Raw genomic sequence first — 27570 nt, 5'->3', positions numbered from 1 at the left:
CACCCACCCGGAGAAGCGACACCTTCTCCCCCCCCCCCCCCCCGGCGAAGCAACACCCCCCTCCCGGGGTGCATTTTTACCTGCTGCGGGGGTGCCATGCGCCTGTCGGCGTCGCTCGTTCCATGCTCCCTCTGCCCCGGAATAGGAAGTAACCTGTTCCGGGGCAGAGGGAGCACGAAACGAGCAGCGCCGACAGGCGCGTGGCACTCCCCCCCCCCAGCGGCGTGCACCCAGGGCGGACCGCACCCACCGCCCCCCCCCCCCCCCCCCCTAGGAACGCCACTGCCGAGAATTACATGCCGGCTTAGCCAGTCTAGTAAAACCAGGACTGGATCAGCCCATCCTGTGCCCCACCAATTCCACAGCCTTATGTAACTTCCTCACTCTCTCTCCCCCCCCCCCTTACCTTCCACTTCCTTCGGGCATTGAATTTTTTGAAGTTCTTCATGTTTATGGAGGAACGACTGCGGTTCACAACCTGCTTCCTGTTCAGCGGCTGCAAGAGAAACCCAGAGAGCGTGAGAGGCTTCACTTGCACATATGAGTTTATCTTGTTGGGCAGACTGGATGGACCGTGCAGGTCTTTTTCTGCCGTCATCTACTATGTTATGTTACTTGGGAAGCGGACTGCTTCGGATCCCAGGGTCTATTGAACTGCAGCAGCTTTCTGGTATTTTTATAGCGTTTTATATTTTCTGCTACTTCGAACAGAACTAGAGAATGACACAGGGACGGAGCCTGAGAGGGAACGGGGCAGGGACGGTGACTCATGGCATAGGGATGGGGGCGGGGACGGGAACGAACTGTGTTCCCGTGTCAATATCTACTTTGAAGCCTATTAATGAACTGGACTGTTGTTCATGTTTGAGCGATGCAGACAATGATGTTTTGATTTTTGATTTTTTTTGGAAAAACAAGCAAACATGCTGGCCACAACTGACAAAATTGGCACGGGGGATCTTGTACATCCTGCTACCAGCACATCTTCTATTGCAGGAAGGACTGTGGAAGACAGGAGAGCTAGACTGAATCCTGAGATTGTTGATGACTTCTTATTCATCCACAGATTAAAAAATCGTTAACAGTGCTTCACAGAGCATATTAGTCCCCCACTAGGGCATACAGAACGGGTTGTGTTTTGAACCCCTGGACATTTTAACAGGGTGGATTAGATTTTCTTGGGATCGTAGAAGTCAGCTATTGTTGGGGTTGGAAGGGTAGAGGGGGGGGGGGTTATAGTTGCTCGTTGTTATTATTATTTTCTATTTGTGATTTATAAACAGTTGCACAGCGTATTGTTCCTTCTCGTGGAATGTGTCATTCTCATGGAGGAGTGGCCTAGTGGTTAGGGTGGTGGACTCTGGTCCTGGGGAACTGAGGAACTGAGTTCGATTCCCGCTTCAGGCACAGGCAGCTCCTTGTGACTCTGGGCAAGTCACTTAACCCTCCATTGCCCCATGTAAGCCGCATTGAGCCTGCCATGAGTGGGAAAGCGCAGGGTACAAATGTAACAAAAATAAAATAGATACTATTGGAGATTCTACATGGAATGTTGCTATTCCACTAGCAACATTCCATGTAGAAGCCTGCGCGGCCACATTGGTGATCTGCAAGGGCCGACTAGGGTGGTGGACTTTGGTCCTGGGGAACTGAGTTGGATTCCTACTTCAGGCACAGGCAGCTCCTTGTGACTCTGGGCAAGTCACTTAACCCTCCATTGCCCCATGTAAGCCGCAATGAGCCTGCCACGAGTGGGAAAGCGCGGGGTACAAATGTAACAAAAAAAATGTATGTAACCCACTTTGATGGGCTGATCCTAAGTGGACTATCAAATAAACGTAACATTGAACTTTGAAGAGCTTGCTAGCTGTTGTAACTGGCAGGGCTGGAGTGGCCATGTTCCTGTCCAGTCAGCTGGTAAATCTTTTGTCCTTGAGGACAACGATACAAAACCTCATCATTTCACAGTGCTACTAGAAGCATGAAACATTATACTGACACAAAAGAAGAATCCCAAAATGTATTTATTACCGAAACCATGGTTAAACTCAACAAGCCTGTGATCAAAAACATACCCACGGAAAAGCTGCCACCAGAGACCACACAAACTTTTATACCGGTGATCTTTCATTTCGAGATTGGTGCAAGGCACGCAAGTGAAAAGTAAGTCTGATCTTTGACCCCAGGTTGGGTGCTTTCCCAAACTGTCTCCTTCAAGGCCAGAGCTGGGTCGAACCCGTCCCCAGTCCCTGTATCTGACCTGGGCTTTGTAGGAGAAGGTGATGGCGCAGTGTTTTATAGGAAACAATATGCAAAATCACAAACCTTAATCCAGGGGTGCACGAGGCACTCAACAGCCGTCATTCTGTCCCTGCAACGAGAAGGGAAAATGAGTGACCGAGGGGGTTTCATAAATCACACCCGACAGGTTGTCTTGTGAGCCGGCGGTTCCAGATCATCACTACTACTACTACTACTACTTAACATTTCTAGAGCACTACTAGGGTTACGCAGCGCTGTACAGTTTAACAAAGAAGGACAGTCCCTGCTCGAAGGAGCTTACAATCTAAAGGACAAAATGTCAAGTTGGGGCAGTCTAGATTTCCTGAGTAGAGGTGTAGTGGTTAGGTGCCGAAGGTGACATTGAAGAGGTGGGCTTTGAGCAAGGATTTGAAGATGGGCAGGGAGGGGGCCTGGCGTATGGGCTCAGGGAGTTTATTCCAAGCATGGGGTGAGGCGAGGCAGAAAGGGTGGAGCCTGGAGTTGGCGGTGGTGGCGAAGGGTACTGAGAGGAGGGATTTGTCTTGAGAGCGGAAGTTACGGGTAGGACAGAGAATATCATAGCCACAAAAAAATCCTCTTTCAATACCTACAAAGATTCATCGTGTGGGAGTTTCGACACCCAAGTGTCTGCATCAACCCCACCGAAAAAGCCGAGGTACTGCCAGCATTAAAAGCACTGAAAAGGAAACCACCTAGGCTGCTTCATCCCATTGGTTAATTGGGGCGGGCAATCCCACCGTGCCAGGTCATTTTTTCATTCCACCGCTGTGAAATTCTTGACCCTAACCGAGCTCTTTTTTTGGCTACTGAACCAGCAATGTGATTTCACAACAGAGGTCTCTGCAGTATTCAGAATGCAGATCAGTACAGACTCCTAATTAAGTCTGGTTATTTTTCAAGTTCTATGGAATTTGGGGGCTGATATTAAGCCTGCAGCAGTTGTCGTGTTTAAAACGTTGGCAGCTGAAGGTTAAAAATCATCGGATATTCAGTGCCAGTTTCAGGATAATGGCTGGAACTAGATGTCTGGGAATCGTCGCTGATCAGGCCACTAACTGGATAAACTCCAGCTCCTGCCAGGCTCTGCCCATGGACCACACCATACTGTCAAAGGGCACAACTATCCAGACGGTTTGAGTATCAGAGGCACCAGGGCCAGTGCTAGGGTCTCTGGACCCCCCTGCAAACTATCAGTTGGCACCCCCCTCCCCCCGGTCCAGCATCTCATAAGAACCTAAGTATTGCTATACTGGGAAAGACCAAAGGTCCATCAAGCCCAGCATCCTGTTTCCAACAGTGGCCAATGCAGGTCACAAATACCCGGCAAGATCCCAGAAAAGTACAAAACATTTTATACTGCTTATCCCAGAAATAGTGGATTTTCCCCAAGTCCATTTAATAACGGTCTATGGACTTTTCCTTTAGGAAGCCGTCCAAACCTTTTTTAAACTCTGCTAAGCTAATCGCCTTTACCTTTTCTCCCTCCCCCCTTCTGCCACCCCGCCCCCTTTTTCAGCCCAGTGCCTTAAAAGGTGGGCTTTATTAGTGCTGTTTCTAAATAAAATTGAGTATCACTAAAACTGCTTTAAAAATTATTGTAGCTGGTAGAAACAGCACTAATAAAGATGATATATTGTGCTCCTTTTTCTACGCTGTTCTATAGAATACAGCAATAGATGTATCATAGATACGATAGATGCGATCAGATACCGCATTCAATTCAAGCTTCTCCTTCTTACCTACAAATGCACTCAGTCTGCTGCCCCTCACTATTTTTCTACCCTCATCTCCCCTTACGTTCCCGCCCATAACCTCCGTTCACAGGATAAATCCCTCCTCTCAGTACCCTTCTCCACCACCGCCAACTCCAGGCTCCGCTCATTCTGCCTCGCCTCACCCTATGCTTGGAACAACCTTCCTGAGCCCTTACGCCAAGCCCCCTCCCTGCCCGTCTTCAAGTCTTTGCTTAAAGCCCACCTCTTCAATGCTGCGTTCGGCACCTAACCCTTACCGTTCAGTGAATCCAGACTGCCCCAATTTGACTGCCCCTATCGGACCGACCGTTCACTTGTCTATTAGATTGTAAGCTCTTTGAGCAGGGACTGTCTCTCTTTGTTAAATTGTACAGCGCTGCGTAACCCTAGTAGCGCTCTAGAAATGTTAAGTAGTAGTAGTAGATGGCCAAATTTCAGTGAGGATATCCTGTTTACTGATGGGTTCATTCATCTGAACTGTTGTTGTAATTTGCCTTGGGAAGCCTGGTCTTAGAGATTGCAAGTAAAGTTAAATTCTTTCATTGGGGCACATGGAATCACATCATCACCTCATCTCTTTTGTAAATGGATTATTCGGTTTTGAGGCATGTTTCAGGGACAAGTGGTTTTAGAAGCCAAAATAAAAATAAATATTTTGTTTCATGCAGATCTCCTTTTGTTTAAACATAACTAAACGGGCTATAAGCCCCTAATGCAGTCCATTGGTTTTCTTATATTTTGGCCTTGTGATGACTTATACTGTGCCAAAACCTGCCCCCCCCCCACCCACCCCCACCGCCGCAGTAATGCTGCCTTCCCCCTCCCACATACTACAGTCCTATGTTGAAGGGCCCGCCCAGAGCCGTGCCAACACGGTAAGCGCGGAAAGCGCCGCAAGCGCCGCAGGGGGGCACCTGCCTTCAAGGGCGCTGCACCGTAGTTGTATTTTTAAAAAAAAACTTCCGCTCCATCCCCGATTCCCTGGCGCTTTAAATTTACCTCGCTCTGCCTCTGACATCTGCGCAGCGTCAGTGAAAGCGCTGCCTGTCTGACATCTCTCCACCAGCCTTCCCTTCGCTCGTTCGTTCCCTCTGTGTCCCGCCCTCAAGGAAATGACGTCAGAAGAAGGCGGGTCACAGAGGGAACGAACGAGCGAAGGGAAGGCTGGTGGAGAGACGTCAGACAGGCAGCACTTTCACTGACGCTGTGCAGACATCGGAGGTGGAGAGAGGTAAATTTAAAGCGCCAGGGAATCGGGGTCCGCACGCCAACTAATACTCTGCAGGGGGGCGCCAACTGATGGTCTGCAGGGGAGCACCAGAGACCCTAGGCACGGCCCTGGGCCCGCCTGCCCTGGTGGTGTAGTGGCCTCTGCAGCTGCAGGGACAGAAAAGAATCCCACTCTTTCCTACCTGCTGACGCTACTCCGTCTCCGCTTTGCTCCTCTGTACTGCAGTCGCAGCCGCCGTGTTTTCAAAATGACTGCCAAGACTTTAGCGCCCCCCTGCCATGCATACCCTGCTTACTGCATTCCGCCAGCCCCGAGAGCCACGAGTCTTCATGCAGCTACCCAGAAATTGTTTCCCCTGTTTTTACCCTTGCTACTGCGGTGATAGTCCTCAGTCTGGGGATATGCACTACGGCTCCCTGTGGAACCCTGCAATAAAAGGACCTGAATCCCGCCACTAGGTGTCCCCATTTCATGATGACTAGAACTTCTTCCTCTCAGGGGATGTAAGTGATGCCTCCACAGGAGACCTGGCCCCTTCGGACTTGGGGCGTGACAACCAGGCTCAAGAAACAAACTTAGGTCCTCACAAGGGTTAACCCATGATCTTGCTCTGATCAAGTTCATATCAATTATTAAGTTCCTTTGCAAATTTTTAACAGGGTTTAAACATTTATTTTATCTGATGTCCATAGTTGCTCTAGTATAGATATTTTTTCCATCCTTTTCGGTGACTCAGCAGGGACCACTAACCCAGTCCTGGTTTTGCTCAGATTAGTCTGTAGACCTTTAGTTGCTTAGATAATTGTGTTGGCTCATTCTCATTGATTTCTTCTGGACGCACAACGCAAGTTCCCCCCCACTCTTTGTGTACCTTCAACTCCCAGAGCTCTGACTCATCTCTTCCCTTTCCCCACTACACAAATGAGACAGCTGTTAGATATGTGTCAGAAGACATACTTTGGCTCCTTCACAAGAAGCTCCCGGATGAAGTCCTTGGCCATTTCACTGGTCTCTTTGAAGTAACGGTCATCAAACTCATAGTTTCCAGAGGCAACATTGGTTAGAGTCTCCGGGTCCGTTTCTCCCTGAAAGGGGGATATGCCACTCAGCCTGTGAGGGGAGACACAACACAGGCATGAAGTCTCTCAACATGTGAGGGGACACACAACCCAGGCATGAAGTCACTCAACCTATGAGCACACACAACCCAGGAATGAAGTCACTCATCCTGTGAAGGGACACAAAACAAAGGCATGAAGTGACTCATCCCGTGAGAAGACACACAAGCCAGGCATAAAGTGGCTTAACCTGTGAAGGGAGACACAACCCAGGCATGAAGTCAATCAACCTATGAGGGGACACACAACCCAGGCATGACATCATTCAACCTGTGAGAAGACGTACAACCCACGCATGAAGTCATCCAACCTGTGAGGGAACACACAACCCAGGCATGACGTCATTCAACCTGTGAGAAGACATACAACCCACGCATGAAGTCACTCATCCTGTGAGGGAACACACAAACCAGGCATGAAGTCACTCAACTTGTGAGGGAACACACAATCCAGGCATGAAGTCACTCAACTTGTGAGGGAACACACAATCCAGGCATGAAGTCACTCAACTTGTGAGGGAACACACAATCCAGGCATGAAGTCACTCATCCTGTGAGGTAACACACAACCCAGGTATGAAGTCACCAACCTGTGAGAGAACACACAACCATGTATGAAATCACACACAACCCAGGCAAAAAGAGGCATATTTTCAAAGCACTTAGACTTAAAGTCACTCAACCTATGAGGTGACACACGACACAAGCATGGGACCATTCGAACCATCAGGGTACAGAGAACATACACATGATGACACTGAACCCAAGAAGGAACAGAGAGCACAAGAGGATACCAGTCAAGAAAACACTTCTCAGATGATCCTCTCAAATCCCTTCAGACATAGACTTTGAGAAAAACGCATGCAGCCAGCTCCCAACTAGATAAGATGCTCTAGCAGCTGATTTCAGAGCTCAGAATCGGATAGGTGAGAAGGCAGAATATTCTGGTTATTGTCCTGCATAAGCTGAGGACTTTTGCTAGGACATCAGGACTTTTGGCTGAGTAGGACTGGCTGGGACTAGAAGAGGAGAAGGGGAAAAACCAAACACTAGACAGCCAGGAACGAAAACCAAGAGTTCCTTGGCTTTCATAGCTACACCCAAATCATAGTGGCGGCATGTGGAACTGCAGGCATGTCTCCACTGGTCTAACAGGAGAAAAGGAGGTAAGTTGGGTAGAAAAATCTAACAAGAGTCTTATGTGTACTTACAAAATGTAGGTAATGACACCAATGCTCCTGAAATATAAAAGCAAAATACACAGTTAGACAACTACTAGCGAAGCAGACCCTTTCCAACACACTGAGGAGGTACAGCCCTTCTTCCATGGCTGGCAAAAGGATCCTAGCTGAAAAATTCAATCAATACGTGGACAAGAGTTTAGACTAAATGAAGGGGTAGCAGATGGAATAAACTAATTTCAGGAAGCCACCCCCAGCATAAACATTACATTGGTACAAATAAGAAGAGACATAATCTCAAACAAGGGGAGGGAGTGATCAAAACAAAAACTTTACAAAAACATACAAGAAAACCATCTACATATTAGTGGAAGGCCATGAGCACAATGCTCATAGCCTAGGTGATAAAATTCCTGATCTGGAAGCCCTAATGGCGGACATGGACCGACATTGTGGCCGTTACAGAGGCATGGTTCAACAAGTCATATGTGTGTGATGTCACCATACCAGGTTATAATCTTTTCAGGAGGGATAGAGATGGTGAACAAGGGGGAAGAATCACTTTATATCAAGAAGAATATTAAAGCTATGGAAATGCAGGGCACATGGGGAAAAGAGGAAGCCCTGTGGATCGCGATGGAAAGAGGAGATGACATACCCACCCAAACTAGTCTAGTCTACAGACATCTGACTCAGACAGAAGAACTGGACAGACTTGATCGTTGATCTTGCAATGATGGGAATGAAAGGCAAGGTGATGACACTGGGAAACTTTAATCTACCAGATATGGACTGGAATATCTCATCTGTAAATATGGAAAGAAATAGAAAGATAGTGGATGCCTTACAAGGGGCTTTGCTTAGAGAAATGGGGAGGGAGCTCACCAGGGAAGGGTCATTGCTAGATTTAATATTCACAAATGGAGACAGTGTGTGAAAATGTCTGGGTAGAGATCCACCTGGGCAGCAACGATCACTGAACAACATGGTTTGATATAGAAGCTGAAGGCGAAGTCCAGTCACACCAAACTCAAAAGTCCTGGATTTCAAACACAAGACCTTCAGCAAAATGGAGAAGTCATTGAAGGAGAGGCTGGCAGGATGGGAGGAGATAAAGGAAGTGAAAGGACAGTGGGCTAAACTGAAAGGGGTTATAGAAAGGGTAACAGATCTTTATGTGAGGAAGCAAGAGGAAAAGGAAACCTATGTGGTTCTCCAAAGAGATAGCTGTAAAAATAAAAGGGAAAAAGGTACTATTCATAAAATACAGAAGATCACAAAAAGAGGAACACAGCATTAAAAAATAGCACATAAAGCCGAGAGAGAGGAAGAAAGAAATCAGGAGAGTAAAAGCATGGGCAAAAGTAAAAATGGCCAAAGATATAAAGCGAGGTGACGAGACTTATTGCAGGCATATAAGTGAAAGGAGGAAGGCCAGAGGTGGACTTTCAGAACTCAAAAATAATGATGGTCAGTGGCAGACAGAGATAAGATAAAAGCAGAGTTACTCTAAATTACTTCTGAAAAAACTCGGTGAAGGTCCATGAATGATCGACAAAGATATACATAGGGATAGCATCGATTCTGCTCTATTCATGGAATAAAGTATTTATGAAAAACTGGCCAAAGCCAGTCCAGGATACTGAGGGAATTTAGAGAGGCTTTGGTGGGCCCTCAAAAGGATGAGTTTAATAGATCTCTGGAGACAAGAGAAAGGCTGATGTGGTCCCTTTCCCCAAAGAGGGAACCTACAGACTGGTGAGCTTTACCTCAGTAGTGGAAAAGGTAATGGAGACACTGCTGAAGGTCTACAATTCATCGAGTTACAAGATCTGAGGCAGCATGGCTTTACCAAAGGCAACACTTGTCAAACAAATCTGATTGATTTCTTTGACTGGGTGAGAAAAGCCTTGGATCGAGGACATGTGCTGGACATGGTCTACTTAGATTTCAGCAAAACCTTAGATACTGTCCCTCGTAGGAGGCTCACAAATAAACTGAGCACCTTGAAGGTAGGACCCAAGGTGGTAAACTGGATCGGAAATTGGTTGGCCGACAAGAGACAGAGGGTGGTGGTAAATGGAATTTTCTTAGAAGGGAAAAAAAAGGTAAATAGTGAAAAGCCTCAGGAATCCAAGAAATCTGATGAGCTACTAAGTCTGCACCTTCACCCCCACCCCCACCCCCATACCCCTTCCCAATCCATCCCTCCCAGCACTCTGCCTTACCACATATCTGTCGCACTGGTCAGGGGTTCATAGTTTATCACCTCAGGGGCTACAAGAAAGAAAACATAGGAGATCGTTCCCATAAATTCTGCTTAAAAATAACCAGGAAGCTTTCCAACAGAGAATCACAACATTCCTTTCCCCCCCCCCCCCCCCAGTAAATACCAATTATCTTTCATCGCTACTCGCCCTCACCCAAACTGAGCTTCAAAGGGAGTTCCGTTGATCGAGTGCATCAAAGGAAGACTTCCATACCACTTACATTTCCTCAGAGAAGATGCCCCAACTCACTGTCTCAGCTGGATGAGATCTGGTCATGCCAGTCTCCACATTAAGTTTTTGCTAGGCTTGGAACAGTCTCTTGGATCAGAAACCCTTCTAGAACCTGAAGTACACCCTCTGTAATACCCTAAACCTTTGACTGTGTGGAAGATACAGCTGGTTTAACCTTCACTGTAGGTTCAGAGAGTTAGGAGCAGACTCCATTCATTAAGCACTGTAGTCCCTAACGCTTTGTTCATTGAGCCCATCTGCCAAGCTTCCACCTTCTTTTGACTAGACTCCTGTTGCCCACCAGGGATGCCTATAAGTGATGTTAGAATATGGGGTACAGTTAACGGCTCACATACCAATGTACTGAGGGGTCCCGCAGAGGCTCTTAAACGTCACCCCATCTTCGATTTTCTGAGCCAGGCCAAAGTCAATAATCTTGATCTTAGGACTGGGCATCTTCTTCTCCAGCAACATAATGTTTTCCGGCTTGAATAGTCGGGGGCAGGTAGTAAAGAGGAGAAAGAAGGGTAAGAGACGCCATACAGTGTCAGCTGCCTGGCCCATTTCACGTTCCTGCTCAAGGTATAGCACTAAGGCTTCCCCTGTTCCCCTTCCCCATGTAGGAGGGGTCATATATTACCTTCAGGTCGAAGTGCGCAATGTGGTGGGAGTGCATGTAGGCCACGCCCTCCAGGATCTGCTCCAGGAACTCAATAGCCTCTGCCTCGCTCAGAGCCTCCTTCTCCGCAATGAAATCAAAGAGCTCGCCCCCGCTGATGCTGTGAGAAACCAAAGAGAGCAGGAGAGAACGTCGCATTATAATTCTGTGGCACAGCCCCTCGGAGCCTCTATTCAACTGATAAGCTGACGGGAAAGAAATTCTAGTAGAAGAAATCACTGAACTATTCAATAGGTGTGTCAGAAAGACGGCCCCCTCGGGACCAAGAAAAGCGTAATCCTGAGTTTTATAAGAAGCACCTGGTTCCATGCAGAACTAATGATGCATACATTCTGGGATTAGCATCGAGCATACCTTACGTATTTAAAAAATGTATAACCCACCAATCTACAAATCTTGGTGGGTAATAATGAAACCAGGGGCATAGCCAGACAACAGATTTTGGGTGGGCCTAGGCAAGAAGTGAGTGGGCACTAAGTGTTCTTCCCCCCCCCCCCCCCCCCCCCCCCCACCAAAACAATTATCTCAGCTGGTGGGAAAACGCTTCTTTCCACCTTGGCAATCTGCAGCAGGCATGCGCTGAAAACTGAGCATGCGCAGGTGCTGGTAACGTGGAGAGTAGCGTTTTCGTTACCATCAGGGGGAAGTCTTCAGCTGGCGGAGCTTGGGATCCCCACCAGCTACCGCTAAACGTGTGCTACTGTTAGGTGGGCCTGAGCCCTACATGGGTGGGCCCCAGCCCACCCAGGCCCACCTGTAGCTATGTTTCACTGAATGAAACATACATAAATAAAATCCAGTTAAAACAATCAGACAAAGCACAAATAAATAACTCAAGTTAACCTTGCCTCTAAGTGGGTATGTTCTATACATCAAGTTACCAAGATACATGATGCAAACAAGGGTTATGTCAAATCCTAGGCAATAGCTTTTCAACTGTTTAACACTTCTGGGCTAGAGATCGACCTTAATTCAGATGGCAAGGCGTTACAAAGCAGGGGGCTAGCAACACCACACATGGCAGCATGATATTCTTCAAGTCTAGTTTGATGGAGTAAGGATAAATCCAAGACACATTTACCAGCAAGACCAAAGGAAATAGTTAATAGATCCTCAAAGAGGTTGCGATGGCCAAAGGAGCCTCATGATTCAACGAAGTACGTATTAAAAATAAAAGGGTTGTTATTCAGCCGGTGGCAGTGAGCATTTTTTTAGCCACCGCCGGTGTTATTCCTGGATATTCAGCGCCACGCCATGTCCGGGCTCTGGCATTGAGTATCTGGGTTTATGCAGCCAGCTATTGCCTGTGCGATTAACTGCGATAGTCATGGCTTATAAGCAACACCACATAAACATAGGACTGACTTTTATGCGGTTTAATTTAACTGCTAATCTTAGGCAGTTAACTGCTGAATATCGTCACATAACTGCACGAGTGCCGACTCTGCCCCCGAACCGCTCACAAAATAGTCGGCTTTCACTCCAGTGGTCTGTGGTGACATTCAGCAGCATCAGATTTGTGCCTCACGTTTCTGTTCTCCCACACATGTATGATCTTACCAGTAGCTCCTAGTCCATCATACAGGAATCCCACCTTTTCTTCCAGGGATCCCCAGACCTGCTGATGTCACAAAACTCCACCCTGGACCCTATATTTACAACTAATCTTCACACATGCTTGTACTTAATTTAGAGGGAGAGAATGACCTAAGACAAGAAATCAAGAGATCAGACCTGATGAGAATAACATCCCTCCCCCCGGTCCCCAGAGCCGGTGCAAGGGTGGGGGGCACCCTAAGTGAACCTTTTCAGGCCCCCCCTCTCTCTTCACACACAAACACACACACACACACACACACTCTCTCTGTCTCTGTCTCCCATACACACATTCTGTCTCTCACACACACTTGCTCTCTGTCTCTCTCTCACACACACACTCTCTGTCTTGCTCACACACACACACACACACACACTCTCTCTCTCACACACACACACACTCTCTCTCTCTCACACACACTCTCATAAGCAACTCACTTGAAAACGATCAACGAATTAAATAGCTTCCGCAAAGCTTTGAAAACCTCTCTCTTAAACAAAGCCTACCACGAGAACCCATAATGACTTGAACACAACCCTTACACTCCTTTACTCAGAATGTCTCACTGTACAGCTGCATAACCAGATCCTCCTGTTTTCTTTTATCTCTTTGCTACACCAATTGTATTTCTTCCCTGCTATGGTGATGCCATAACAGACCTTTGTAAGCCACACTGAGCCTGCAAATAGGTGGGAAAATGTGGGATACAAGTGCAATAAATAAACTCAACAATCAGGATTATCACACAAACATCCTATAAAAATGCAGGTTAAAGTGTGCGTTGATGGTTCTTTGAGTTTGTCTGGCTCTCAAGATCTATTGTTTTGTTCTGACTGCAGCTGTTCTTTGCTGACCCCCCCCCCCCCCCCCACCCCCCCGCCAAAAGCTAATGCCCTAGGCAACTGCCTACTTTTGCCTACTGGTTGGCCTGGCGCTTCTTGTCCCCCTTTATCCCTATGTTCCACACCTCCTAGCCCCCTTTCCCTTTCCCCTCTATCTGTGGCCTCCCTCCAGCTACTCTCATCTGTCTCTTTCCCTTCTGCCAGAGTCACAATTGTTTTTCTCACCCTCTCATCATAAAGCCCCCCAAATCCTCCAGGAGTCTAAAAATACCAGGTGTGAAATGCTGGAGGACCCAGTGCCGGCAACTAGAGTCTATTGTTCCAAAACACTGGGCAGAACAAAGCCTGGCGCCACTGCACCTGCTGTTCCCCCCTCCTCCCCCACAAAAACTAGGACCAGACTGCAAACGGGCCCCTCCCGGGGGAACTACCACAATTACAAGGACAAATCCTCACGGAGAGATTCAGTTACATGCCAATCTGGGACAAGGTTCAGAGCGAGGAAATTCTGCCAACCTCAAATCTGGAGAAAAAAATACAGCAGGGAATTTACTCACTTTAACATCTCCCCCCCCCCCCCCCCCCCAACCCCTTTATTCAACCTATGCATTGCACCAATGGTCTCTAATGCTTCTCATACCTCACACTAACACTATCTGCTTTTATTTATTTATTTGTAGCATTTGTATCCCACATTTTCCCCCCAATTTGCAGGCTCAATGTGGCTTACATTTGCCGTAGTGGCGGTTGCCAATTCCGGTTAACAGAATTACAAATGGTATTGCTTTAAGGTGCGTACATACGTGGTAAAGAAGAATACATTATGCTATTGCATATAGGTTCCTGAGTGATAGATTGGACTGTAACATACGTTAGGTCATCGACTATATAGAAATCATTTTCGACATAAGGATTAAAGTGGTAGTGCTTGTTCATTAATAGCAATGAGGTTAGTCAGTCAAGTGATAAGAGTTCGTTTTTTTTTTTGTGTCACCTAGAATGTAAACCTCACTGAACTCTGGAAAGGGGACATTAAGGGTACACAAGAATCGTTTTAAATTTGAATTTGCACTGGCCTTTTATTTACATTTTATTTGGGGGTGGGTTTGGAGGGGGGAACCCAGCCCAACTTAATTTAGCTTAGTCATTGAAGTCATTGGTAGTTGGGAGGCGGGGATAGTGCTGGGCAGACTTATACGGTCTGTGCCAGAGCTGGTGGTGGGAGGCGGGGCTGGTGGTTGGGAGGCGAGGATAGTGCTGGGCAGACTTATAAGGTCTGTGCCAGAGCCGGTGGTGGAAGGCGGGGCTGGTGGTTGGGAGGCGGGGATAGTGCTGGGCAGACTTATTCGGTCTGTGCCGGGGCTGGTGCTTGGAAGACAGGGATAATGCTGGACAGACTTATACGGTCTGTGCCAGAGCCGGTGGTGGGAGGCGGGGCTGGTGGTTGGGAGGCGGGGATAGTGCTGGGCAGACTTATACAGTCTGTGCCAGAGCCGGTGATGGGAGGCGGGACTGGTGGTTGGGAGGCGGGGATAGTGCTGGGCAGACTTATATGGTCTGTGCCAGAGCCAGTGGTGGGAGGCGGGGCTGGTGGTTGGGAGTCGGGGATAGTGCTGGGCAGACTCATACGGTCTGTGCCCTGAAGAGGACAGGTACAAATCAAAGTAGGGTATACACAAAAAGTAGCATATATGAGTTTATCTTGTTGGGCAGACTGGATGGACCATGCAGGTCTTTTTCTGCCGTCATCTACTATGTTACTATGTTAAGTGACATTCCTCACAGCTAGGGCTCATGCACCAGAGCAATTTCAGCTCTACATTTGGCCACCAGAGGTCACCATTGTGCAATGATGATGACGCCCTCCCCCCCACCAGGAGCTGTGAGCACTGTATCCCCTCCATTTCCAGCTGTCCCAGGTTGTGAAAGAACTATCTGGGAAATCAAAAACCCGGTCCCTCCACCAGGCTGTGCAAAGTTCAACAAACCAGCCTAGAAAAGGTGCTCTGAATTTTTCACATGTGCAGGTTGAGGACAGGTGTTCCTCTCTTTATCTGCTAGTGCCGGATGGATGGTAGAGCTGTCTCACATGTGGTACATTATGTTCAACTGATAACAGAAAGGACAACCCTCATCTGGCTGCAAGGACTAAAGCCAAATCTTTGACATGCTCTGCTACAGCTCAGATCTTCCCCCTCTCTCTCTCTACAGACGACATGGGCTGCAGTCCTCTCAGTATAGGGGGATGTTTTAAAGATGCCTCACTCTCTCTCAGTTCCTCTGCGTTTGGCCACTGGCTTTTCATGCAGTAGGAAATGGGTCACCTCAAGCGTTAACAGCAAGGATGAGGCAGTATGCACACAGAGCTGCTCACGTCCCAGGCGAAGCTTCAGAGCAGTGATTAGTAACAAGAGAGCTCAGAGCAGGAAGGGCACTTAATTTATTTTGTTCAGTTGTATCTCAAGGCAAGCAGGGCCGGTCCTAGGGTCTCTGGCGCCCCCCTGCAGACTATCAGTTGGGGCCCCCCCATCTCCTTTCTCTCTTCTTCCCCCCTGCCCCCTCTTCCCCAACATCCCCCCCCCCCCTTTTTCTTCTTCCCACCCTGCGTGGTTTAAGTCTTTTTTAAAATTTACCTCCGTCCCAGCGGCCACGTCATTTCAAGGCCCTGCCCGTCTCTAGCCTTCCCTCCCTTCGTGTGTTTGTTCCCGCAGTCCCGCCCTCGAGGAAATGACGTCAGAAGGCGGGACTCTGCGGGAACGAACTCACGGAGGGAAGGCTAGAGACGGGCAGGGCTTTGAAATGACGCGGACGCTGGGACGGAGGTAAATAAAAGATTTAACCCCCCAAGGGTGGAGTGGTATGGCGGCGCAGCGCCACAGTGGCGCCCTTGAAGGCAGGCGCCCCCCTGCGGTGCTTACCCCGCTTACTGGGTTTGACCGGCCCTGAAGGCAAGTTACATTCAGGTACAGGAGATATTTTTCCCAAGGTCACGAGGATCAGCAGTGGGATTTGACCATTCCTCTACCCCTCCCACACCTAGCCTGTTCCTCATTTCTTTATTTCTCCCCCCTTCTACACTCAATTCAGTTGTGTTTTCTCCCTTTTTCTCCCCCCCTCTACCCCAAACCAGTCCTCCCTCAGTCTCACCCCTCCCCCTTTCCTGCCCTGTTATTCACTGCTTGCCCACACTTGTTTTTCAATCATTTTCCATCCCTCTTGCCCACCTCTACTTGTGGCCTTGTGATGCTTTGTCAGCTATAATATGGCTGTGTCAGTCCATTTTACAAATCCTTCAGCCTAGCTAAATGTGAGCAGTTGTGGCAGTCACCCACTGCCTCAGTGTTAAGATGCCAGAAACTCAGGTTCAATTCTCTAAGCCAAGTTCCATTCACTGGGTAAGCCAGGGGACTGGGAATGCTGGCTAGGGTGAGGGGTGTCTCAGCTACTATTATAAACCAACAACACCAGTTGCTCAAACTTGGGGTGCACATGGGATAGTTTCCAAAACGAGCTATGCTCCGTGACCCCTGACCAAAGACCATCAGGCTACACCCAAGAGTGTCCTCAACACACACAAACACAAAATTATACCCCAAGCAGAGAAGGAGGGGAACCCCTTGTTGACCCTCCCATATCTTCCGAGGTGGATCACCCCTGTTCTGGAGGTCCTTTCTGATATTTTCTTGGGGGCCCTTCATTTGAACCTCTACTGTTGCACAAGAAGAATTATAAAATGGCGGAAAATCCACCAGCTATTGCATAGGAAGCCTTCTGGCACCACATCCCAACAGAATCCGGTTCTGACTGAGCTGGAGGCCCTCAAGAAAACAGGAGGAAAATGCTATAAGTAAAATAAATACATAAAGCCTATAAATAAAAGAGGGGACAATGATCAAAGGCCATTTCATGCATAGAACCATGGTTTCTGCAAAGACACGGTTTGATACAAAATCAGTACAGAAAAAAGGACAAAGGGTTTTCAAGAATGGAACAAGTGTGCTTATGACCTGACATGGGCCGTGTTTCGGTGTAAACAAACACCTGCCTCAGGGGATCAATTCTAAAATATAAACACAAATAGAACATTCCAATAAAAATTTAAAAAACCGTACATAAAAATACGATAAAATAAACAGATAACTGTACTTCGACAAAAGCAGATAAACACAAATATTAAACTCCAATGAAGAATGACTTATCTCTCTATATAAAAGGCAACACCAACGTTCTATGAAGCCTCCAGCCGGAAGTGTGAAGGGGGCGAGATATCCGGTTTCCCTATGAGTGTCTGCCCCGCCCTCTCTGTAACACAAACAGTCAGTGAAGGAAAACAGCAGAGCACGAAATCAAATCGCTGGCTCTGTAACAGTGAAGGACTCAGAGGGGGGAGGGGAGAGAGGCCAGAGGGCAGGGACACACACACTCCCACATGCACACAGAAGAAAACATTGCTAGCCCCCCGTTTCATTTGCATCAGAAACGGGCTTTTTAGAGCACGAAATCAAATCGCTGGCTCTGTAACAGTGAAGGACTCAGAGGGGGGAGGGGAGAGAGGCCAGAGGGCAGGGACACACACACTCCCACATGCACACAGAAGAAAACATTGCTAGCCCCCGTTTCATTTGCATCAGAAACGGGGCTTTTTTACTATCTCTCTATATAAAAAGCAACACCAACGTTCTATGAAGCCTCCAGCCGGAAGTGTGAAGGGGGCGAGATATCCGGTTTCCCTATGAGTGTCTGCCCCACCCTCTCTGTAACACAGTCAGTGAAGGAAAACAGCAGAGCACGAAATCAAATCGCTGGCTCTGTAACAGTGAAGGACTCAGAGGGGGGAGGGGAGAGAGGCCAGAGGGCAGGGACACACACACTCCCACATGCACACAGAAGAAAACATTGCTAGCCCCCGTTTCATTTGCATCAGAAACGGGGCTTTTTTACTAGTGTACAATAATAGCCCAACCAGGAGCTTATGGAAACAAATGCTCACTCTGAAATGATGATGTATTTATGTGTATAAAAAACATGCTGAAGAAGATGCAAAGAAGACCACAATGGACTTAACCAACTATCGACCAGTAGCATCGATTCCACTCATGAAAGGTATAGTGACGAAACAACTCACTGAATACCTAAATAAACACTCAATCCTGCACGAATCTCAATCAGGATTTTGGACAAGCCGAAACTGTTCTAGTAGCCGCAATGAATTCATTCAAACAAGCAATCGCAACTCGTAACAACATACTCGTCCTACAATTCGACATGTCCAGTGCCTTCGACATGGTTAATCATGAAATACTATTACATATACTAGAATACTACGGAGTAGGAGGCACAGTAATCAAATGGTTTAAAGGATTCCTAACCACAAGATCGTACCAAGTAATAACGAACACGGACAGATCACCCCCATGGACACCCGAATGTGGAGTACCCCAAGGATCCCCCCGTCACCCACCTTATTCAACCTAATGATGATACCGTTAGCCAAACTGCTAGCCAATCAAAACCTCAATCCTTACATATATGCAGACGATGTCACTATCTACATCCCGTTCAAACATGATCTAAATGAAATCACCAACGAGATCAACCAAAGCCTCCAAATCATTCACACCTGGGTGGATACATTCCAACTAAAACTTAACGCAGAAAAAACACAATGTCTTGTACTCACTTCCCAACATAACACAAAAAACTTCTCTACCATAATCACACCATACTGCTCTCTTCCAGTCTCACAAAACTTGAAAATTCTTGGAGTTACTATTGATCGAAACCTCACTCTTGATACCCACGTGAAGAACACGATGAAAAAGATGTTCCACACCATGTGGAAACTCAAAACAGTAAAACCATTCTTCCCGAGATACATCTTCTGCACCCTGGTACAGTCAATGGTAATAAGCCATCTGGATTACTGCAACGCACTATATGCGGGCTGCAAAGAACAGACTATCAAAAAACTCCAAACAGCCCAGAACACTGCCACCAGACTCATATTTGGAAAAACTAAATATGAAAGTGCAACACCCCTAAGAGAGAAACTGCACTGGCTCCCACTTAAAGAACGCATTGCGTTCAAGATATGTACGATTGTACACAAAATTATTCACGCAGACGCCCCAATCTACATGCTGAACCTAGTGGACCTACCTCCCAGAAATGCCACAAGAACATCCCGCAAATTTCTCAATTTGAACTTCCCCAGCTGTAAAGGCCTAAAATACAAGCTGATGCATGCCACTACCTTCTCCTACACAAGCACGCAGATATGGAATGCTCTACCCACAGACCTGAAAGGCGGTTAACTTAGCGGACTTCAAAAAAGGCTCGGACGGCTTCCTGGAGAAAAAAGCCATAGAATGTTATTGAATGGACAAGGGAATAATACAGTATTTCTAGGATGGGCGGGACAAATTCCTTGTTCTTTTGGCCGCTGTCAGTGACAGGGTGCTGAGCTCGATGGACCCTTGGTCTGTCCCAGCATGGCGATGCTTATGTACTTATGTACAGGACAGGCGTGTGCATTGTGTACAAGTGTACAGTTTTTCTATATTGTTCTAGTCTACTCATTCTCAACCAGGTTCTAGAAGATTTCGCACCCCTGCAACAGGTCTTCTGTTCAATACATCAGGTTAGTTTGTTTGTTTGGTGCAGGGACTGGGTTGGTAACCTCAGTTCTAGACCACCCAAGGCCTTGCTTGCTTCCAGTATACTCACAGTTCCAGGATGAGCACCATCTCAGCTTTGCTGGCAAAGACGTCATGAAGCCTCATGATGCTTGGATGTTGCAGCTGCTGAAGAATGGACACTTCCCGCTCCACCTGTTCCCGGTCCAACCCCAGCCGGCTGCCTTTACACTTGCGTGTCTTGATGAACTTGCTAGCATAATAGGTCCCTGAGGTCTTCTCCCGACATTTCCTCACCACTCCAAAGTGACCACTGCATCAAGAGAAACAGCAGAACCAAATCACGGAAAGGCGCCCTCTTTTGGTGAGGAAGGACAGACGAGATGGAGAGGATAACAAGCGATTTAGAAGGGAAGCGAGAATGGTGGAGATGCGTTCTCAGGAAAGGAAAGAAGAAGCTTAGCACTGTGGGAAATGAACACACACACACAAAGGAGTCTGGGATCTGAGGTGCTACTGATTGCAGTGCTATTAATAACTGTAAAGAGTCTGCATTGAGGGGGAAAGACAGCCAAAACACATCAAACCATCTTGAGAATAGCACTTAATGAGTGTATATTTTTAGAAGCGGTGCAGAGTTTCTCAAAAGGACAAAACCATTTAACGCTGAGAAGGGCACACACGTGACTTCCCCTCCTCCCCGACATTAAACTCTCTGACCTGCTAATGCATAAAGAATTTTTTTGAAATTAAATGAAGTGTCACTCTACCATACAAAATTCTTTTCAACATTTGCTTTACTGTTACACTAAAATGTGCATTTTGGTTTTTTCTCTCTCTCTCTCTGCGTGTGCATGTGTGGGTTTTGTGTTTTTTACCTAAAATGTCATGATTTAATATGGAATCAACTGATTATATCATAAAGGAAGTCTCCTCTCATTTCAATATTAACAACAATCTAGAATGTTGAGGAGATCAAAATAATTTATATACTCAATTGGAGCGTTGGAGTGGAGGAGTGGCCTAGTGGTTAGGGTGGTGGACTTTGATCCTGGGGAACTGAGGAACTGAGTTTGATTCCCACTTCAGGCACAGGCAGCTCCTTGTGACTCTGGGCAAGTCACTTAACCCTCCATTGCCCCATGTAAGCCGCATTGAGCCTGCCATGAGTGGGAAAGCGCGGGGTACAAATGTAACAAAAATAAAATAGATACTATTGGAGATTCTACATGGAATGTTGCTACTATTGGAGATTCTACATGGAATGTTGCTATTCCACTAGCAACATTCCATGTAGAAGGCTGCGCAGGCTTCTGTTTCTGTGAGTCTGACGTCCTGCACGTACATGCAGGACGTCAGACTCACAGAAGCAGAAGCCTGCGCAGCCACATTGGTGATCTGCAAGGGCCGACTTCTACATGGAATGTTGCTAGTGGAATAAATGATCTTCATAAAATATTCTAAAGACTCATGAAACTAGAAGCCACCGTTGGTCGTGGTCGCGATCAGCGTTGATAAAGTTCCAGGATAACGAGGACTAGATGCGAATAAGCTAAGCAGCTTCTAGTTTCATGAGTCTTTAGAATATTTTATGAAGATCATTTATATTTAGAAAAAAAAACAAAAAAAAAGAGAAAAAACTAAGAAAAACTGTGTTTTTGAATATATGTCAATTGAGTATATAAATTATTTTGATCTCCTCAACATTCTAGATTGTTGTTAATATGATTTAATATGGGTCATTCAGAAGACAAAAGTCCGTGTTTTTATCTGTATGGTTTTCTTTTCCTGAGTTTTGCACTCAAGTTTCATGGTTTTTTGATATACTTATTGGTAAGGCATCTGTCAAATCACAAACACAGAACAGATACATTATATTATAGGAAAGGATAATAGGGTAGGCGTGCATTCTTCTGTTACAGAAACACGCCTCACAGCTTATAGAAACTGAATGTCCCGAGTCTGTCCTTCACGGTTATTGAGTCCTGGCAGAATGGAAGCAAGGAGGGAGGATGGTATTACATGTGAGCTGGGCAAAGAGATGAACTGGACGGACCACAGGGGATCAGGCAGTGTTGTTCAAAGTACTAGGTCAAAGTCAAAATTAATGTATATTTTAATACTTAAGTAAAAGTACAGTGAAGAACACATTAAAAAATGTACTTAAGTAAAAAAGTTACTGTCTGATAATACTTTTTTAAATGATAAACAAAAGTTCCTTTAAATCAGGCCAGGCCACAATATTACTGATGCCTTTTACTGGGTCTGCAGGAACTGAATCAAAGGAATCTGCTGCACGACCTATATTCCGCCAGTGTCTCTACGCTCATATTAGCCCTCTCCTCAAGTCACTTCACTGGCTTCATATCCGTTTCCACATACAGTTCAAACTCCTCTTATTGACCTATAAGTGAATTCACTCTGCAGCTCCTCAGTACCTCTCCACTCTCATCTCTCCCTACATTCCTCCCCAGGAACTCCATTCACTGGGTAAATCTCTCTTATCTGCACCCTTCTCCTCCACTGCTAACTCCAGACTCCATTCCTTTTATCTTGCCGCACCATATGCCTGGAATAGACTTCCTGAGCCGGTACGTCAAGCTCCATCTCTGGCTGTCTTCAAATCTAGGCTAAAAGCCTACCTTTTTGATGCTGCTTTTAACTCCTAACCCTTACTCACTTGTTCAGTACCCTTATTTTATCATCCACACCTTAGTAATTCCCTCATCTCTTATTTTTCCTGTTTGTCTGTCCTAATTAGATTGTAAGCTGTGTCGAGCAGGGACTGTCTCTTCATGTTCAAGTGTACAGCGCTGCGTATGTCTAGTACCGCTATAGAAATTATAAGTAGTAGTAGTAGTCTTTGGGATTCCGGAATCTTGCTACTCTTTGGGATTCCAGAATCTTGCTACTCTTTGGGATTCCAGAATCTTGCTACTCTTTGTCCTTTTCCCTTATTTGTCCTGTTTGTCTGTCCTAATTAGATTGTAAGCTGTGTCGAGCAGGGACTGTCTCTTCATGTTCAAGTGTACAGCGCTGCGTACATCTAGTAGCGCTATAGAAATGATAAGCAGTAGTAGTTGTACTCTGTCTGAAGCACGACTTCCTTAGAGCAAAGAATGCTTTATCATCATCATTGTCGTTATCATCTGCATTAGTAGTAGTGCTAATTCATCACTTGCATCTTCATCTTCGTCTTTGTCATCATCGTCATGCTGTCCAATTACAGAGAAGTTACAATCACTCTCTGTTGTTGTCCCAACAAGTTTTCGTCTCATGGCAAGCTCTGGATATCTTCAAGAACTGATGCAAGAATGTCAAATGTATGGAAATTCTTCAGGCTTAAGGCCAGACAAGCTGACTATCAATCCACTGTGATAGACCCCACTGGAGATGTAGTTCTTATTTGGGTTGACCTGGGAAAGAAGGTCACCCTACCAACGGGGCAGCTAAGTCACGAGTGGATAAATACAGGAAAAAACAGGACTATCAACCAACTATGAGCCCATGAGTTACATCAAGCGGTGGCCAAAGTGGAGACAAGACTGAAATCAGAGAGAAGCGCCAGCGACCAGTACCCTCCCTCTCCCCTGAAGTCGTACCTGCCCAAGTTCTCCAGCAGCTCATAGAGAGACTCCACATTCTCATGCTTGAAGCCCGCCATGGTCGGGCTCAGGGCTTCGTCCTCTTCATTCAGAGGCTGCCCAGCATCCTCTGGGCAGCTGTGCTCACCCTGGCCAAAAAGAAAAGGAAGATGAGAAGAGAAGATGATAAGCACAGAGAGGACCAAAGGTTTATTCAACCAGTAGCTGCATACGCTGAACATTAAATAAATAAATAAAATAAAAAATTTTAAAAACCCAACTATACAAAACATAACAATCATCTCTAAAACACAAAATCCCAAAATATGCAATCACCTGTAAAATCAGTAGGTGAAGACAGAGGCATCTGGCTGCCCAAATCATTAATTGCTCTGATATCTACAAAACATATTGCATTTGTCCAATAAAAAGGGATCAAATGCCATTTATTTGTGGACCTTCATTTTTATAGATGATAAAATAACAAGGCAGACCTTGTGAGAAAGACAGTCTTTATTAATAGATTAAAAGCTCCCACAATCTCAACATAACATGCCCGACATGGCCATGTTTCGCCAGTACAAAATGGCTGCCTTGCTGATTTTTTTTACTTCTTCATTTTTATATAAAACTAGTAAAAAAAGGCCCGTTTCTGTCGCTGATGAAACGGGCCCTAGCCGGCACCGGACTCCCTTCCCCTCCCCTTACGCTTGTCTCCCTGGTGGTCTAGCGGTACCTATTTGGTCGGGGCAGGAAAGAAAGAGCCCCCTCTTTCCTGCCCGTAGCGGTGCTGCTAGCTTCCTTGCTTTATTGTGTGGGAGTCCGGCTCTCGGCGTTTCAAAATGGCCGCCGAGAGTTGAAGTCTCGCGAGGCAGCTTCAACTCTCGGCGGCCATTTTGATTCACCAAGAGCCGGACTCAGACATGATGCAGCCGGGCAGCTAGCAGCAGTGCTCCGGGCAGGAAAGCGGGGGTTCCTTCATTCCTGGCCGAGCAAACAGGTACCGCTAGACCACCAGGGATAGTGGCGTAAGGGGATGGGAGGTGACAGGGGGGAGGGAAGGTAATGAGGGGAAGTGTGGTACCGGGGGCGGGCCAGTACCTTGAAAGGGGCGGGGTGATGTGGTGAAAGGGGCCAGGGTGATGGGCACGTCGTCATTTGCGGCTGGATTTGTTGGAAGGGGAGGAGTAGGTACTGCTCCCCGTGCGTTGATTTGCCTTGTTTTCGTGTTCCGCCCTCAAAGTCATCACGTGTGACGCGAGGGCAGGGCATGCAGACATGGTGAGTGTTGTGGCTTCACCACCATGAAGTTACGAACCGGTGTGTGAGTGCCTGCAGTGACGTCAGTGTCCTCAGAACGTTGAGGGTGCGTTTTATTATAGTAGATGACAAATAACCTTCAAACCTGCAAACCTTAAAGTTTAACAGAAGCTTGAGTTCAGCCAACTCACCTAAGCAACAGTGGAATCCTATGGGTTGTTAAAGTATTTTACCCCTGAATCACTAACCATATTAGGTACAACTAGTTTTGCCTGTAATTTTGCAAATGAGACGTAAAACAAAAATGAAAGATCGGACGTAGGCCACAACAGGTAATATATCTCATCGATTACAGTTGAAAAGTGTTTCCTCAAACTACAGATGATACACTACCGCAGGAAGTCTCGGCCACCATTTTGAAAACCCGGCGGCGCGAGCAGGCAGGGGGATAGCAGCAGAGCAGCAGGCAGGAAAGAACATGCTTCCCCACCCCCCCACAGAGACCACTAGGGCCCTTCAGGTACGACTGAGGCAGCAGGGACGTCGGCTGCGGCAGTAGGAGGGGCAGCAGCGTGGCAGTAAGGGAGGTGTCGAGCACCGGCCAGGCGGGGGGCCCAGACCACCCTCAGTGCCTGGGGGTGCAGACCACTCTCAGTCCACCCCTTCATAGGGGGTCGATATTCAAAGCCATTTAAAGGGCCAGACATGGCTTCTGGTTGGTTAGATTGATTGTTCAGGGCTAACTGGTCATATTCAGTGGTACTTAACCAGAGAGTGCCACTGAAAATGTCCGGTTAGCAACCAACTCGGCTATTTTGGGAGCATTCCGGGGGCAGAGTCAGAACTTGGCCGGCTAAGGGATGATTTTCAGCACTTAACCGGCCAGGATAACCGCGCAAATAGGACCACATCAAAGCCAGTCCTATCTTTATTTGGTTCACCATAGATGGTTAAGTGTTGAAAATCGCATTTAACTGGTTATGTTTTCGCCAGCTCCATATATCCAGAAATTCAATGCTGGCGCCTGAACATGGCCCGGCACTGAATTTTAGGGGGATAATGCCAGCAGCGAGTCAGCAAAATACTAGTTGCCGCCGCTAAATATCAGGCCCTTATTTCTTTGAAAAATCTTTTGCAACCCAATTACCCACCCATGCTTGGTCACTGCAAGGTCACTGCGACAGGGTCAGGGTCTGAAATGTACACAGTTGACAAGTGTACTAATCATCTATTTCTTTCTTATCACTTATTGCCGTTCCATTTCTCCTCCATCAGTATTCTTTAAAGTAAGGCCTGGGAGTCACTGGCAGCCCCCCATTGTCTTTCTGGAGGGTTTTCTTCTACTCTGCCTCTCTACCAAGGCTCAGGACAGAAAGGGGAAAGTGGATGTGGGGAAAGAACCGCATGCTTGAAGGACAAAGTGTTTCTCAATAGACAAATGAGAATACATTTGGAGATGCTCAGAACCTTGATGATACCTCTCAATGAAGTTCGAAAGTAGGCTAATGGGGATGGATGTCATTGACGTGGCCCCGCATGGGAAGATATTTGGCGGCCCTCCTTCAGCTCATTAGAATCCAAAGTGATCCCAGCTTAAAAATGAATGAAGACCATAGATGGTTTGTCCAAAATGCGGTATGTCAAGAAATAAGAAACTTGAATACATTCTCTTACTGGAAAGGGAAGAGATGCTAGACAGCATTTGCTCCATCGGGGGGGGGGGGGATGAACCGTAAGTAGCATTTTCTGCCTCGGAGCCATAAAAGTGGATGGTGAAGGTGAATTGTGTGACATGAGTATCGACTTTCGATCACAACTTTTCAGATCATAAAGGGGGCCAGTGCATCCATGGCTTTTGTTGCCCACTGTCCTCCATCCAACTCCATTACAAGTTTATTAGTAGGAAAGATAGAAGGCGATGCATTGGTGGGCCCACTGAATTTTAAAACCTAGCGAAAGATGACATACGACAAATCGAAGGGACTTATCAGTTGGACACGCTTACCACCCAATATCCTACGCTGACATCAAAGCAGTTGATATATTTTTTCTAGGAACAGGTATGAGTGCACTGATTGACCTCCCAGTGGAGGCGGAGGATCCAAAATCATTAATGGATTTTAAGAAAGCCACAGAGACAGGAGACCCCTAGTTGCAAAAAGCAAGAAGAGACTCGGAGATCGACTGAAAGAGAAACTGGCAAGTGACAAGAGAGGCCTTACAGTCCCATGTTTCTGTGTTGCTTTGACATTGCCTACTCAGGTTTGCAAAGAAAGTAAATTCTTATCTTCATAAGAGTACTCATAAGGGAGCTACCAATCTCGGCTGCTCGTCAACATTTTTTTTTTACATTCGAAAAGAATGTGTCTGCAGCTGCTCTTCTACCCATAAAAGGCCTTCAGATCATAAATAAAGAATTCATAATGATTCCCCATAAGATAAAAAGTTTATTTTTGTGACCAGGACTTGGAGGAAGGCAAATCTAGCAAAACACCACTGGCAAAAGCCGCGCTAGCGTTTTTAGCTTGCGGTAAAAATCAGCTGGCGGTAGACACTGAGACACCCATTATATTCCTATGGACGTAGCAGCGTTTACTGCCAGCTGATTTTTACAGGTTAAAAATGCTAGCGTGGCTTTGTAAAAGGCCCCCTAAATGTGTTAAAGATACACTGCTTTTAGATGGACAGGGAGGATGCCCCCCTCATCTGACAGCTTAAGCATATTTTAGAATTCAAAACAAAAATGATTAAATGAAAGCCACCTGGGGCCATTTGGTAACTTTCAGAGCGCCTTTGCGATGCCGCCAAACTGCTGAAGTCACTCTGGGAAGGAGCCAGAAAGGAGCTGGTTCATTCCCAGAACGCCACATGCAAATTCTGAACTCGCTCAGCAGTGCTTTCCAGGA

At 46.7% G+C, this 27570-nt stretch overlaps 1 protein-coding gene across 6 annotated transcripts in view; it reads right to left on the bottom strand.

The window, feature by feature from the left end:
- The window catches only part of LOC115457528 (death-associated protein kinase 2-like), a 76362-nt gene that overhangs the window by 9576 nt on the left and 39216 nt on the right, over positions 1 to 27570 (bottom strand). For all 6 annotated transcript variants that reach the window (XM_030186991.1, XM_030186992.1, XM_030186990.1 and 3 more), the window contains 9 exons: positions 23423 to 23553; positions 19912 to 20133; positions 10708 to 10846; positions 10424 to 10553; positions 9795 to 9843; positions 7597 to 7623; positions 6226 to 6378; positions 2326 to 2371; positions 407 to 496 (listed from right to left, as the gene is read on the bottom strand). In XM_030186991.1, coding sequence (XP_030042851.1) covers positions 407 to 496; positions 2326 to 2371; positions 6226 to 6378; positions 7597 to 7623; positions 9795 to 9843; positions 10424 to 10553; positions 10708 to 10846; positions 19912 to 20133; positions 23423 to 23553 — 987 coding nt within the window. The remainder of the gene's footprint in view (positions 1 to 406; positions 497 to 2325; positions 2372 to 6225; positions 6379 to 7596; positions 7624 to 9794; positions 9844 to 10423; positions 10554 to 10707; positions 10847 to 19911; positions 20134 to 23422; positions 23554 to 27570) is intronic.

This window comes from Microcaecilia unicolor, chromosome 14, assembly GCF_901765095.1.
Source record: "Microcaecilia unicolor chromosome 14, aMicUni1.1, whole genome shotgun sequence".
Lineage (NCBI taxonomy): Eukaryota > Metazoa > Chordata > Amphibia > Gymnophiona > Siphonopidae > Microcaecilia > Microcaecilia unicolor.
The sequence above is the reverse complement of the archived record's forward strand: the minus strand, read 5'-3'. Positions and strand labels throughout refer to the sequence as shown.